Source organism: Lepisosteus platostomus, chromosome 5, assembly GCF_059453375.1.
Source record: "Lepisosteus platostomus isolate fLepPlt1 chromosome 5, fLepPlt1.hap1, whole genome shotgun sequence".
Classification (NCBI taxonomy): domain Eukaryota; kingdom Metazoa; phylum Chordata; class Actinopteri; order Semionotiformes; family Lepisosteidae; genus Lepisosteus; species Lepisosteus platostomus.
The window spans coordinates 65,166,408-65,180,173 of NC_142615.1; the positions used below are offsets into that span (position 1 = coordinate 65,166,408).

Sequence of the window (13,766 nt, forward strand, 5' to 3'; positions counted from 1 at the left end):
TTTGCGTTATTCAGCTTTCTTAGCGCTTGGGTCTCGATTCAGATATTGCAATGAAAGCAACAGGGGAGTAAGTTTTCCTTTTCTAAATCAAAGGTGATCTGCTCACAAGGAAGTATAAAAACTTCAGCGTTTACTTTTTGAAGACCGCAAATTGTCGAAACACTGTTGCTTCATAAGCTAATAAGTAACATTTCTGAGCACGCATTGTATTACTAATGCTATTATTAATTAAAAAAAAGCTTAAATTCACATAATGGAATTTGGACGGCTCAAAGTAGTCTATTCCTTGTACACCTTTACTTGCCCGCTGAGTAGAGTTTTAACCAACGGCAGCAGAAGTAGCAGTAATAGCAACATCGTGGTTAGAGTGTCACAATACACTCTATGAAAGAATTGCGGCTTCAGATCGTTTTGTTCTGTTGAAGCTGCCTACAGGCTCCGATTTGCTGACATTGGCTGTGATCTTTTTCATGAAATTCTTCACATATTTGAAATATTTAATTCGGGTTCGCCTAATACACGGTGCAACCCGTACCTGCAGCAGAATGCTGTGGCACATGAAGCCGTTTTGTTTATCGGTTGTAAGGATTGAGGAGCGTACTACAAATCGAGCAAGCGAAAAGAAAATTAAACAGGAGTCAGGAGTTTTTGGATTGCTAATCCATTGTGCTCTGCTCATCTAGGTTCAAATTCCATTCTTGTCATGGTTAAGGCCTGAGACGTGTGTGTTTTTTCTAATCGGTGTTTGCATTTGTTTCCTCCTTTACTCCTGTAAACTCAAGATTTTTTTTTCCTTGGTGGCAACAATATGCTTCTGCAATACAGTAAATGGTAGACTCTGCTTTCAAATTAGCTGCACCAGGCATTCGGATACAGAAAAACACAGGGATTTAAAATTCAGGAATATGAATGGCCAATTGCTTACAGCTAGGGTTTTTACGTTTTCTTATTTAGCGATTTGTGTATCAATCTTTTAACAATTCATTAAAATGCTAACAATATGTAAAATCAAAACAACAGCACCTTTAAATGCTGGGGAGACAGGTAGTTGTTTTTTTCATCAGATGCCAATCTCTAATGCTGTGTGTGAGAGCTTACGTACCTTTCCTTTTCTCACATTTTCTGACAACTATTCCAAAGGGGCACCCTGTCAGCTCCTAATACTTTTTAAAAGTCTGCCTGCATGTTTGATTATTGTCGTTTTATTTAGAAAAAGTTCAATATTGATCATAACTAAAGAAAATTAGGATCACGAATAAAAAAAGGGCTGAAGATGTGAGTCGCTCTTGAATCAGAGCTGGGCGACACGGGCTTCTGTTCTGATATGATTGTACGAAAAGCAGGAGGAATCTCTTCTCTCCTATGGAGCATGAGCTGAATCAGGAGTGACACATTTCGTATGCTCGTGCATATGTTAACGCATGACCTACATCGTAAAACTAAATTAAAAACTAACATTAAGTTGTCAAAGACATTCATTTATATACAAACAAGAGACACACATAGTAATCATTCTACATTAACTTGTCCTGCACTGATCAGACTACTTGAAATGTATGAAAGCCCGTTTCCGCCAGGGAGTTACAAAAAAACGCGCTATGGTATCGCAGAATTCCGGTTAAGTAACTCAGAATTGCGACTTAGTAACTCACAACTCCGACTTTATATCTCACATTTGCAACTTCGAAATAGCCCATATTTCATTGTCTGTCCTTTTGTTATTGTAACGGATTCGGGTTCTAGCCAGCAAGACCTGGGTTTGAGCCAATACGGGATTTGAGGCACGAAGTAGGGTCGGAGCGGCGAGGGCACAAGCCCTAGAACCCGAATCCGTTACAATAACAAAAGGACAGACAATGAAATATGGGCTATTTCAAAGTCGCAAATGTGAGAGATAAAGTCAAAATTCTGAGTTTTTAGGTCGCAATTCTATGATTCTAAGTCACAATTCTGAGATACCATAGTGCGTTTTTTTTACTCCCTGGCGGAAACGGGCTTCCATAGGTTCTCAGTGCTGCGAAGCAAAAGCAATCTCTGGAAAATCAGACAAATTATTATCAGATCATGTCAAAAGCTGATCAGTATTTCTTTACTGGGAAGCAAAGAAATGCTTGTATTACACATTTTAATATGACATGCAATTACACATGAAAAATAGTAAAATTATTTTCATTGCGGTACGTGTTGATAGAACAGCCCCCTCGATAAAAGAAAGTGTGGACGGACGTGTCGCATGTTCCGTACTCTGTCTGACAGCGAGTTTAACACACTTTCCTCGGAAATTAGAAACTAATTGAACAATAAATTAATCTGAGCAAATTTTACACGTGTGGGTGATTTAATTCTGTCGAAATTGCGTGGAACTCCTCCGCTGAGGTCAGATACACACGGGAAAGTGTTCAGGCGGCTTCACGGAGTCCCGCCTCAGACTGGAAGCAGGTTCTAATTAGACGCTGAGAACAATCCGGGTCTCTGTGTGTAATTGTGTTGATTGAGCGGTAGTGTGACCAGGTGTGCGGTAGCAGGTCCTGCCAGTATAAAAACCTAGTCACCGCGTTCACACTTTATGCTTTCTTGCTTCAACACGGTTTTGTGGTTTACTTATTTTACTCCTGTAGCAATTAAGCGCGACGTTAATTTGGCGATGCGCTCGTTTCTCTTTGTGCTGTGCCTGTGCGCAGGGGCCGGGCTCCCTGCTCCTGAAGACGCAGCCCAGTTGGAGGACTTGAACCTGGCAGATGCGCCCTCCGAAGACCTGTCTGCAAGCGAGAACGACTCGCAGTCCTTGGCTCCCGACTTTCGCCGCCTTCCCGTGTCCAGAGACGCGTACTCGCCCTACTTCGACAAGGAGAAGATGAAGCCCGAAGCCGGCAGCCGCCCCTTACCCGCCTACATCAAGAGCGTCCTGTTTCCTCCCCAGCGAGGGCGGCAGCCGGCTCGCCCGGCCATCGGGGGCACCCGAGGAGTGGCTGTGTGGTGCGACTCCAGCAGGATGTACGTGGGGGTCAGTCGGCTCCTGTTCGGCTTCAGCTGTCGGCCATCGGAGGTGACCTTGGGCAACTGCAGCGTCAGCCGAACCACACGCCATTACTTCTACTTCATCTACGGGCTTCAAGAGTGCGGTACCGAGCGATCGGTAAGCGGGTCTTCATCTACAGGCAATGTATCGATGTGAACTGTAGGGCTAGTGTCGGGGTTGCCTTTCCTGGGAATACCCCTTCCTCTGTGACCTTGCAGGTTGTCCAGGGCTGCCTGGTGTACTCCAACACTCTCCGCTATGCCCCACCCTCCTCCAGTGCATCGCTTCATTCCCTTCTCTGTGCCGGTCAAGTGCTCCTACAACAGGTAGGCAGGGCTCTGCTGCTGCTGCTGAGAAGCCGCTGGGAAAGTGTCCAGAAGCCCCTCCTCTCCTCTGTCCTGCAGGTTCCACTACTCCTACAAGGTTGGCTATGTCCCCACGTGGGCCAGGAGAAGGACCTTCTTCAAGGACCTGAAAAACAAGCACAGCTTTGTCCTGCTCACCACCAACTGTAAGCTCCTTGAGCGAGTGGCTCCTCCTGCCAGCAGGGGGTGCTGTGTGCAGGTCTAATGCTGCCTCTTTCTCTCCAGCCCACTGTGTCCGGCTCTCTCCTAAGGATGAGTACTTCCTGGGTCAGCCCATGTACTTCCAGGCCACTGCCTACTTTGCCACAGCGGAGCAGAGGCTGTACATCCACTCGTGTTGCATAACCGAGAAACCGGACCAGCACTCGCAGCCCCGTTTCCCTGTGATCGATAACTTGGGGTACGGCCCCTTCTGGGAGGGGAGGTGGGCAGGAGCCCTGAGAGCCTGCAGGGGTTCATCCTTGTCCTTGTCCACCATGCACCTGGGGACAGCAAGGCAGATGGCTGCCTGTCCAGGTTTGTCCCCTCCAAGCAGAAGGATGTGCTCCGCTTCACAATTGATGCCTTCCTCTTCCAGAAGAAGCTGTCCAGGAAGGTACTGCTCTCAAAGGCTGCTCAGCCTTCTTGCTCTACTGATCCATTGTCTTCTTTTCCATCCATGATCTAGATGTGAACCAGACTGTGGCAGCTGTAGTGCCTAGAGCTGCCAGCTTGCCTTCACTGATGGCAGAAGGTCTTTCTCTGTCCCTCTATTGGCCTTGATCCCTTAATGCTGTGACCTTCCCTCTTGCAGCATGAAGTGACTGAGCTGTACATGCACTGTCATGGCTGTGGCTCCTGCTAAAGCAACACCAGGGACCAAGTCCTGCACCTACAACAGGGAGGCGAAGAGGTACTTCTGCAAGGAGCCTGCTCTGGGACATGCCAGGTGGAGGCCTCACCTGTCCTCCTCTCCTCCAGGTGGGAGGAGCTGTATGGTGACCATGAGGTCTGTGCCTGCTGTGAGTCCAGGTGTGCTGGCAGTCGGAATGAAGGTGGGTCTGATTCTCTATCCCTTGTGGATGCATCTCTGCCCAGGAGACAACCATGCTTGGATAAATGAGGAATGATCCCATGCTGGACAAAGGGACTGTTTAGATGAGTAGACTGTGGGTCTCTGGGTATAGCAGATCCCTCACACCTGGGTGTTACTTGTCCACAGGTACCAGGAGCCTGGTGACCAGCAGTCGGGTGGCTGTGGCACCAGTAGAAGCTCCTCTGGATGTGGGAGCTGACTGGACTAAGGATGAGGAGGGAGACCCTCCGATCTCCAGTGAAGATGCTGAGAGCACCAGTGAGGATGTGGAGGGAGCAGAGGACTTTGGAGATGTTGGCCAGTGGACAGGTAGGGTCTGGCAGGAGGAGCCCCAGTAGGGGTGGGTGTCCTGCAGTGTAGCTGGATTGTTCTCCTTCTTCCTCCCCAGGTGCCTGAATGAAGGCTCCAGCCTGGCACTTGTGACTCTCCTGCCTCCAGTCGCCTTGTAATGGCAACATTTCAATAAAGCTGTGAAAGACCCTTCTGCCTGCCCTTGTTTCTTTATGGTTTACAGGTTTGAATGGGGTGGAGGAATTCAAGGGAAGTGAGACCCATTAATAAATTAAAGTACTGTATTTGTGGGGGTTCCACTTTCAAGAATGCTTCCTGTATTGCTGCCAATGAGGACTGAAAATAGCTGGAGTTATAAAGCATTGTACTGGGGGAAGATGGCCGCACTATTCCTTTGGCAGGTCATTGTGACTTTTTTTTTTTTTACTGTGGGAGCGACAGAGGTGTTCAATATACTGGAAATCCTCCCGTTTCCGAGAGGGGTAGTGGTTATGGAGTGAGTTGCTACTGTAGTGCCCAGTAAGAGTGAGATCTGATGTCCTATTCTGGGCTGCACAAACTGACTAAAATAAACACAAGGAAGGAATTGTCAACAGGGGCTTGGTGTAAAGTAGGCCTTCCTTCCTTAGCAGAGGAACAATACTGGTGTGTGAACATCAGTGAATAATGGTACAGTGAGAATCTCGGAGGTCTTATGTTATGGGTGTCGGTTTCACAGCAGTGGTAGTGGACAGTCATGAGAAGTATTAGGATTGAGACTGGAGATCCCAGTACTTGATCCGGAAGACAGGTGTTCACAACTACCTCTACCAGCAGCACAGATGGTGTAGATTGAGACTGAACGCTTACTACACAAAGCCTCTCCACTGCTTCAGTGTCCCGTGTCATGGATTTCAAGTGAATCCTAGTCTTCCTCTGTGACTACCTATAATTTGCACCTCCGGTTTTTCATTGATGTGTAATTACGCACTAACTGGAACCCGGGGGACCGCTGTGTGCACAAGTTCACAGCGCGAGAAATACTGTTCAATATGGCTTCATGCGAAAAACCCATATATGACCATAGGCAACAGAATAGCGCAATCTCCAATTACTCAGACTGTAAGCACGGGAATAAAGCTTTGTCTGAATTCTGAAACCCTTCCTTTACGTTCTGTTTTCAGTCAGGTAAGAGTAAACTATATTCACAATACTACTGACAGCAGGAAGATTAAAATATTCTTTACTCAGCAGCTTATTAAAAACAGCTCCCATGATGTTCAAACAGATTTTTTACACAGAACACTGACACAGCTTTGCGTTCTGAATCTCTTTTTCTCGTGTGTTTATTTAATGTGGCACAATGTACTTGGATAGGGGTATTCTGTTCACAAACCAATAGCATTTAAACCACAGCACCCACAATGCTGCAAGTAAGTGTTTTACACACCAAGCAGAGAGCGATGTCTTCCTCGTTAGTATAGTGGCAAATATCCCCACCTGTCACGCGGGAGACCAGGGTACATCAGGACATGCATTGAAGTGAAAGCAGGATGCGCTGCGACATCCACTGTGCAGATCCCGCCACACTAAGAGGTGAGTGGGTCTGTTCGATCACAGCACTAGGCGAATCCTCCAAACAGTCTGCGTGGCAACAAACGAAAAGGGCCTGTTTCCGCCCGGTTTCGATCCGGGGAAATCGGGCCCAGTAGTGGCGGGATCTGTACAGTGCATGTCGCAGCGCTTCAATGTGCTTCCTGATGTCCTACCCCGAGAAGAGAAAGGACAGCGTACACAGCAACAACAGATCAGGTCTCTGCACTGGATCTAAGCTGCCCCCATCTCCTCTGCTCTGCGGCTCCTGCGGAGTGGAGTCCTGCCTGGAGCCGTGTTTGCAGGCGGCGGCCCCCCGCGCCCTGTCTGTGCGTCATGTCCAAGAGCTCCTGGGAGGAAGAGAGAGCCCTCCCACGCGGGGGCTTTTCCCCGGTCTGTGTGAGGAGGGGCAGGTGTGTCCAGTAGCTTATCGAGCGGAAGCCTGGGGCGGCGGAGAGCTGTGATTGTGCAGACCTTGAGGTGTCACCTCTTTGTCTGCTTTCCCGCCCCCCCTCCGCCCAAGCTCTGCTCCAAAGTAGCCCGGCAACCCCTCACACCTGCACGTGTCACAACCTAAGGTGTGGTCATGAGACACTCATGGGGTGTCGTTCTGTTCTTGCTAATTGTTTCCTGCCCGTTGCAGGCAGGAGTCCATGCGAGGAAGATGCGCTGGACAGAGCTCAGAGGGCGCACCTGGGTGGCTTTCCTTCTGAGTGACGTTCCTGCAACACTCTCCCGCTACTCTTGGTGCGCTCATGCCGCAACACAGGAAGGCTGGAGCAGGTGGCTGTGGGCTCTGCACACTGCCGAAATAGCTCAGTTGGGAGAGCGTTAGACTGAAGATCTAAAGGTCCCTGGTTCGATCCCGGGTTTCGGCATTTTGTTTCATCGCGCCCTTTGTTCCTCTCTCCAGCGCCCCCTGCCTAAAGTGACGCGTCCCTTTCTCAGCCTGAAATGCAAGCGAGTCCCTGCAGCAGTCCCTGCAGGTTTCCGTAGTGTAGCGGCTATCACGTTCGCCTAACACGCGAAAGGTCCCCGGTTCGAGACCGGGCGGAAACAGCCTTGTTTTGCACGCTCCTGTACTTCACAGAGGTCTTGAGCGACCGGTCATTTGTTCCCAATGTATTTCCGGTGCCTTCGTGCACTCTTGTACCAAACGCACGTTCCTTCTGTACGCGGAGCCGATCATTTGCAATTGGGCTGTGCCGACAGACCAGGACGAGCTCTGTCGGCTCAAAAGCAGCGCAGGACCTGCAAGAACAACAGAAAGATTAGCATCCAGCGGGGGCCTCTTAGTGAGCCCAAGATCTCATCAAGAATCGGCTCCAGGAACAGGGCTGGGCGCATTGTTCCATTCTCCGACCACTCTTGGTGTAAACAAGTCCCTCCTGGTCTCTGCTTGAAATGCACTTTCCTGCATTTGCTTTGGTGTAACTGGCTTCCCCTGCATGGGCGAATGTGAAGAAGATCCTTAGTAAGTCATTGAAGAAAACCGAGAGGAGGTCGGAGTGGCCTCTGTCGTTCATCAACGATCCAGTCAGGCAGTCCTCCTCTGTAAAGCGCCGTTCGTTCACATCGATTGGCTTTTTTTTGCCTTCATTTGTGCAAGTAGTAAAAGCAGACGCCCCTTTAGGGAGCCTGTCAGCATCCGGAGTTTTCCCCTTCTGTAAGCTCTCCATAGCCTCTCAGCTCTTCTACTGTCAAATCCTCCTCAAATACTTCCCCATCTTCTTCACTCAAAACGTTTTCTAGCTTTGAGGTAAAAAAATGAATTTCTTCATCCTTTACCTCTGTAGAGCTGTACAGTCTTGTGTAGAAGTGTCACGCCCTCTGCAGCCAGAGGGCGGTCCTCCTCTTACCTGTCCCTAGTTTCTGGTCTGCTGTCCTTCCTGTCCCTCTCTTTCCCTTGGGCTAAATATTTCCGGGTCTTGCACTCTGTCCTCGCTCAGCACTGACGTTTGGATGTCCTGAGACCCGCCTAGCACCAGGGCGCCCCACGTCCGCTCCTTGAGGGCACAGGTTTCTATACGGCATTCCTGAACTCTTTGCACTAATGAGCCCGGGCCTTTTTCCCGTCTCGCCGCTACGCATATGGGTCTTTTTCCGCCCTCCTGCTCCCCACGGTTAGGCCCCTTGGACGTCCGTGACAAGAAGGCCTCAATGCAGGAGAGGATAGCACTCAGCTCTGTACTCTCTCTTCCCTCCTCATCAACTACACTTTCCATGACAGACTTGGAACCTACCACTTTCCTGAAAAAGAAGTGAGTACACTTCTCATTTTCTTCCAAGAACTGCACTCAGCTTCTTAACAGCACTCCTCGACTACTTTCTTCCGCTACGCTCTGGATGTCCTTTTTTAAAAGGGTGATATCCTCGAGCACATCGAAGCCACTGTGCAGCATCGTGTAGAGACGCTGCAGCTGCCTCCTCTCCTGGCTAGCACTCCTCTCCGTCTGGCAGCCTTCCTTCCCTCAGCCATGAAAAAGGCCCTTGTCCTCACCTTCACCTCCTCCCACCACTCTCCTACTGACCCATACAGACACTGCAAGGACAGCCACTGTGATAGTTTCTCCTTGTAGCGGGATACTACCCCGTCGTTCTCTAGCAGCTTTGTGTTGAGTTTCCAGAGGCCTGGGCCAAAGACAGTCCCGCCCTGGAGTTCCACTCTACACCCTAAAGCTTGGTGATCTGAGAAGAAGTCAGGCTGAAGAGTGACCCCAACAACTTTCACTCTCTCTGAGACAAAGCAATAGTCAATTCTGGAGCTGCTATTCCTCCCTGACCATGTATATCCTGCTGTTGTGGGATATATACATCTATATGTGTCTGAGAGTTTAAAGTCTTGAACTAAGTTTTGCAGGGCCAGTGAGCTGGAATCCAATTTTATCCGCCTTTTGGCTAAGATCAAGTTCAAGTGGCATGCCCGCAGTTCCTGTCTTTCCAAAGTTCTAGAAGGCGATCGAAGATCCTGAAGAGTGCTTGAGCTGGTATCGCCCTAGGTTGAGCCTAGGGGGTTAAGGCCAAGCAGCAGCTGAGCTGGGTGGGATCCGGAAGCAACGTTCTCTCTCTCTGCTCTCTCCTCTCCCCTCCCCCTTTCTCTTGCTCCACCTCCTTGGCCTCTTGGCTGGGAGTAGGTACTCGTGGCCTGCCCGCGGTGCTTGCTTTCCACTTCGAGACTCGGAAGCATTATCCGCTCCCTCTCTCTCTCCTCCTGCGCCTGCACCTAGCTGGGCTTTGCCCTCAAGGACAAAGGCCAGGGCTCCCTCGCTGCTCCTTTAGCAGCTAAACCCTCCTCTCCACAGGACCTTGCTCTCTCTCTTTCTCTCCTTTTTCTTTTTTCTCCTTTCCAGATGGCAGACAAGAAGACACTGATCCGGTTCCACTGGACCAAGAAAACAGAGACCATGCCAACTGCGAAATCCTTTTTCATTACCTTCCTGAGAGGGATCCTGCAGTTGGTGGCCGGAGATCTCTACTGCCTGCAAGACAACAAGGCAGAGAGATACATGGAGGCCTACATGGCGCCTCATATGAAAAGGCAACGAAAATGATCAGAGAAAAAGGTAAGCACCCCGGTTTCTCTGATTTCAGGCCGGAGCCTATGAGGAAGACAAACCAGAGGACCATCACAGTCCTCATATACAACCCCTACGAACCAATGGAACTGGTAACAGCGTACCTAGGGAGGTATGTAACTGTGGTGGGCAAACCGACGGAGATCAGGGACAGTTGCGGCGTCTGGTACGGCAAACAGTACCGAGTCCTCCTGAACGAGGACCCAGAGGGTGTCGACAGTTTCCAGCACCCCCCCGACCGCTTCAACATCGGAGCCGACAGGGGGTACCTTTACTACCCCAGGATGCCACAAGGAGAACAACTGTAACAAAGAGGGGCACCTCCTTCACCAATGCAAGGTAAGCAAACCTTCGTTTGCGCAGGTGGTGGAAGCCGGCGGGCAGAAACCGGTCTCAAGACAAAGGGAGAGAGGTGAGAACAAAGAACGTGCACCTCCCCCGCAGAGAACCGAAACTGCAGAGGCCACACCCCCAGCTGCACCAGTGCCACAAGATGGCTGCCAGGACGATGGACAAAATGGCTGACCGGAGAAAGGGCCCTAATTACTCCCAGCAAGAAGGGAAAGAGAAAGCGGGAGAAGAGATGCAGGGCGGATCCACCTTCGGAAGGACAAAAGAAAAGAGTGGTAAGGGAGAACCGTTTCCTCGTCCTAGAGGAAACGGAACTTTCTTCCCCCAAGGCCCAGGAACAACCGGAGGAGGCAGCCCAGGAAATGGAAACCCTCCCCCCCGAGTCCCACGGACAACAGGAGGAGGCAGCCCAGGAAGAGGTAACCCCCTCCCCCGAGGCCCAGGGACAACAGGAAGAGGCAGCCCAGGAAGTCGGAACCCCCTCCCCCAAGGCCCATGAACATCACGAAGAGGCAGCCCAGGAAGTGGAGCCCCCCTCCTCCAAGGCCCAGGAGCAACTGGAGGTCCCCGAAACTCCTGGAGAAAGGGAAGAAAAAAGCCTTCTCAAAGCGGTGGTGGAGAGTATCCTCAAGGAAGACGAGGATTACTTTGAAGCCGCCCTGGAGACGGGACTGATGGTAGGGCTGGACCTGTCCAGCATGTTTACCTTTCAGTCCCCAGCGAGACCTGGAGGGAGCCCAGCATATTCCCCCCAGGACCCGAACGAGAGGAGTTACATCTAGGCTAAACAGTGCCCAGATGTAGACTCCCAAGTTTTCCACTGTAAGCACAAAGAGAGGAGGTTCAACTTTCACTTGTTTAATCATGATTGTGAAACTTACCTTTCTAACAACTAACGTGAGAGGGCTAATAGACCCATTGAAAAGACGGGGAGTCTTTCATGATCTGGCCTCAAAGTCTTTCTCAGTTTGTTTCTTACAGGAGGTCCACCTGAAGGATGAAAGCGACAAGCTGACATTCACCAGGGAATGGACGAAGGGAGAATCATGCTGGAGCGTAGGAGGGGTCCACTCTTCCGGAGTGGGAATCCTCCTCGGAAACCCAGAGATGACGCTGGTTTCCTCCTTCTCGGTGGTGCAGGGCCGGATCCTGGTCGCACACATCGACTGGAGGGGGCAGAAGTTGAGAGCAATTAACGTCTATGCTCCAACAGAACCCTCTATCCTGAAGGAAGTGTTTGTTGACCTGGCCAGCTGCTGCACCACCAACAGACAGGTGGTGCTTGGCGGGGATTTCAACGTCGACCGGGAGAAGGGGAGCGACACTAGCTCGGCAGAGCTGGAGTCGCTACTCAAGCAGTTCTCCTTGGTAGACGGTTTCAGACGGTGCCGCCCTAACGACGCCGGAACGACATGGAAAAACTCCCGGGGAGTGTGCAGCCGCCTGGACTACATCTTTCTGCACACAACCTGCTCCCTGGAGTCGGCGACGGTGTCCCCGGAGTGGTATTCCAACCACGAGCGCTTGACGGTGGTGGCTAACACCAACCTGCCGGCATTCGGTCGTGGGTACTGGAAGCTGAACCGGGAGATACTGGAGGAAGACGACCTCAAGGCACTGTTCCGTAAAGACTATGCGAGCTGGGTCGATCTGAGAGATGGCTACAGCTCCATGGTGGAATGGTGGGAGTCGGTGAAAGACAGGACCCGAACCCTGGCGCAGACGTACTGCAGACGGAAGGCGGCCAGGGACAGGAAGGAAGCTGCACGACTCCAGAGACAATTAGAGGAGGAGTACAGCTCGACTAACGGGGGAGGAGCCTTCAATTCAGCCCGGGCACGGGACCTGAAGGAGAGGCTCCGCAAACTCAATCAGGTCCGAGGAGCCCAGAAAAAGAGGGTGATCCACGGCCTGAGACGGGGAGATGGAGAGGAAGTGCTGGACGAAAGCCACAAGGTAGAAGCGGCCACCGCTTTCTACACGGAGTTCTTTTCAGAAAAGCAGACGGAGGTGGAGGCAGGCGATGCTTTTCTGGAGGAGCTGAAGGCACGAGTACCAGAGGAGGTGAGGGAGGACTTGGAGGGTCCGATCACGGCCGAGGAGCTGAAGGCGGCGCTCTTGTCCATGGAGAATGGCAAGGTGCCGGGGCCGGACGGACTCTCCAAGGAATTCTACACCTGCTTCTGGGACACCCTGGCGGCAGATCTGGTGGAAGTGGCGCAGGAGATCTTCCGCCGGGGAAACTCAGAGACACCATGAGGGAGGGCATCATCTCCCTGCTCTTCAAGAGCCCTTAGCAGAGACGGTGTGACGGGACCCTGGAGATACCGGGAGGCGCGGGGGAAACCCTGAAGATCTCCCATTACGCCGACGACACGACACTGTTCCTGAGGTCGGACAGGGGGTTGAGGAGGGCCCTGCAGGTCATGGAGCAATACTCCAGAGCCTCGGGGTCGAAACTCAACCGCCGAAAGAGCAAACTGAAGTTCTTCGGGCCCTGGAAGCACAGGACGACGGCGCCGGAGGGTCTCGAGCTCTGCACGGAGCCCCTCAAAATACTGGGGGTTTCCTTCCAGAGCTAGGACAACGAGACCAACAACTGGACCAAGAGGATCGCCAAGGTGAACGCGAAGCTGGGTCTGTGGAAAACGCGGTCGCTGTCCTACACAGGGAAAGTGATGGTGTTGAAAGCAGACCTCCTGCCGGCTTTGGTTTACCTGGCGGTGGTGTACCCGCTGCCGGCCAGACTCAGACGAGCGCTGCAAGGGATGATCTTTGGCTTCGTCTGGGGCGGCAAGTACGAGTACATCACAAGAAACCGGATGTGTCAGTCGGTCGAGGAAGGGGGTCGAGATGTCCCACATTTCCCCCTGAAACTCGACTGCATCGTCTACTGCAAGCTCTGTCGGGCGCTGCGGGAGCCCGTCGGCCACAAGTACCAGTACTTTGTCAGGCTGTGGCTCTCCGTCCCAATGAGGCACTTGGTCCAGTGATCAAACACTGGGCCCAAGGCAGAGATGCGACCGGAGTTCTACATCCATGCTGTCAAGTGGATCAGGAGGTACGAGGCTACGAGACAGCCAGAGCTCTGCACCAACCACAGAGCCCTGTACAAAGAGGTGAGGGGGCATTTGGTCACTGACGAAAGGCTGCAGGTTCCCAGACAAGTCTGGGAAAGGACGCAGCCTAAAGAACTGGACAACGAACTGAAGGACCTCAACTGGATGGCCGTACACAAGAGACTGGCTACCAGAGAGGTCCTCTACAGACACTCGCTTACCAGGAACCCGCATTGCCCCCGGGACACGTGTTTCGTCGAGGAGACTCAGGAGCACGTGTTCTGGAGCTGCCCCTTCGCCAAGGCGGTGTGGGGCAGAATGGACAACACCATGCAACTCCTGGGGACGGGTGCGGTGCTCAGTTACCAGTACATTCTGCTGGGGCTGGCACCTACCGGACTGGACAGAGGGACGCAGTTCCTGATATGGCTGCTGCTGTCCCTCAAAAAAGGCCTGTGG

General features: G+C 51.7%; 1 protein-coding gene and 2 non-coding genes across 3 annotated transcripts; all 3 read left to right on the forward strand.

Annotated features, from left to right (window-relative positions):
* The first annotated feature begins 3,659 nt into the window (after positions 1-3,659).
* Positions 3,660-4,681, forward strand: LOC148671379 (zona pellucida sperm-binding protein 3-like). The gene is made up of 5 exons (XM_088631790.1): positions 3,660-3,784; positions 3,862-3,979; positions 4,178-4,276; positions 4,345-4,418; positions 4,586-4,681. Exons 1-3 carry the CDS (start codon positions 3,660-3,662, stop codon positions 4,226-4,228), a joined length of 294 nt encoding a protein of 97 aa, XP_088487916.1. The 3' UTR covers positions 4,229-4,276; positions 4,345-4,418; positions 4,586-4,681.
* A 2,446-nt stretch (positions 4,682-7,127) lies between these two features.
* trnaf-gaa (transfer RNA phenylalanine (anticodon GAA)) lies at positions 7,128-7,200 on the forward strand. The gene has a single exon. It is a non-coding gene; the product is annotated as a tRNA-Phe (tRNA).
* A 108-nt stretch (positions 7,201-7,308) lies between these two features.
* On the forward strand, positions 7,309-7,381 carry trnav-aac (transfer RNA valine (anticodon AAC)). The gene has a single exon. It is a non-coding gene; the product is annotated as a tRNA-Val (tRNA).
* The last annotated feature ends 6,385 nt before the right edge of the window (positions 7,382-13,766 follow it).

What these genes read in the sequence shown, in the direction of transcription:
- LOC148671379 (XM_088631790.1), top strand. Translation starts at nt 3,660, where the DNA reads ATGTACTTCCAGGCCACTGCCTACTTTGCCACAGCGGAGCAGAGGCTG. An exon ending in CCTGTGATCGATAACTTGGG is followed by an intron (nt 3,785 to 3,861) that starts GTACGGCCCCTT and finishes CCTTGTCCACCA; the next exon opens with TGCACCTGGGGACAGCAAGG. An exon ending in AGAAGAAGCTGTCCAGGAAG is followed by an intron (nt 3,980 to 4,177) that starts GTACTGCTCTCA and finishes TCCCTCTTGCAG; the next exon opens with CATGAAGTGACTGAGCTGTA.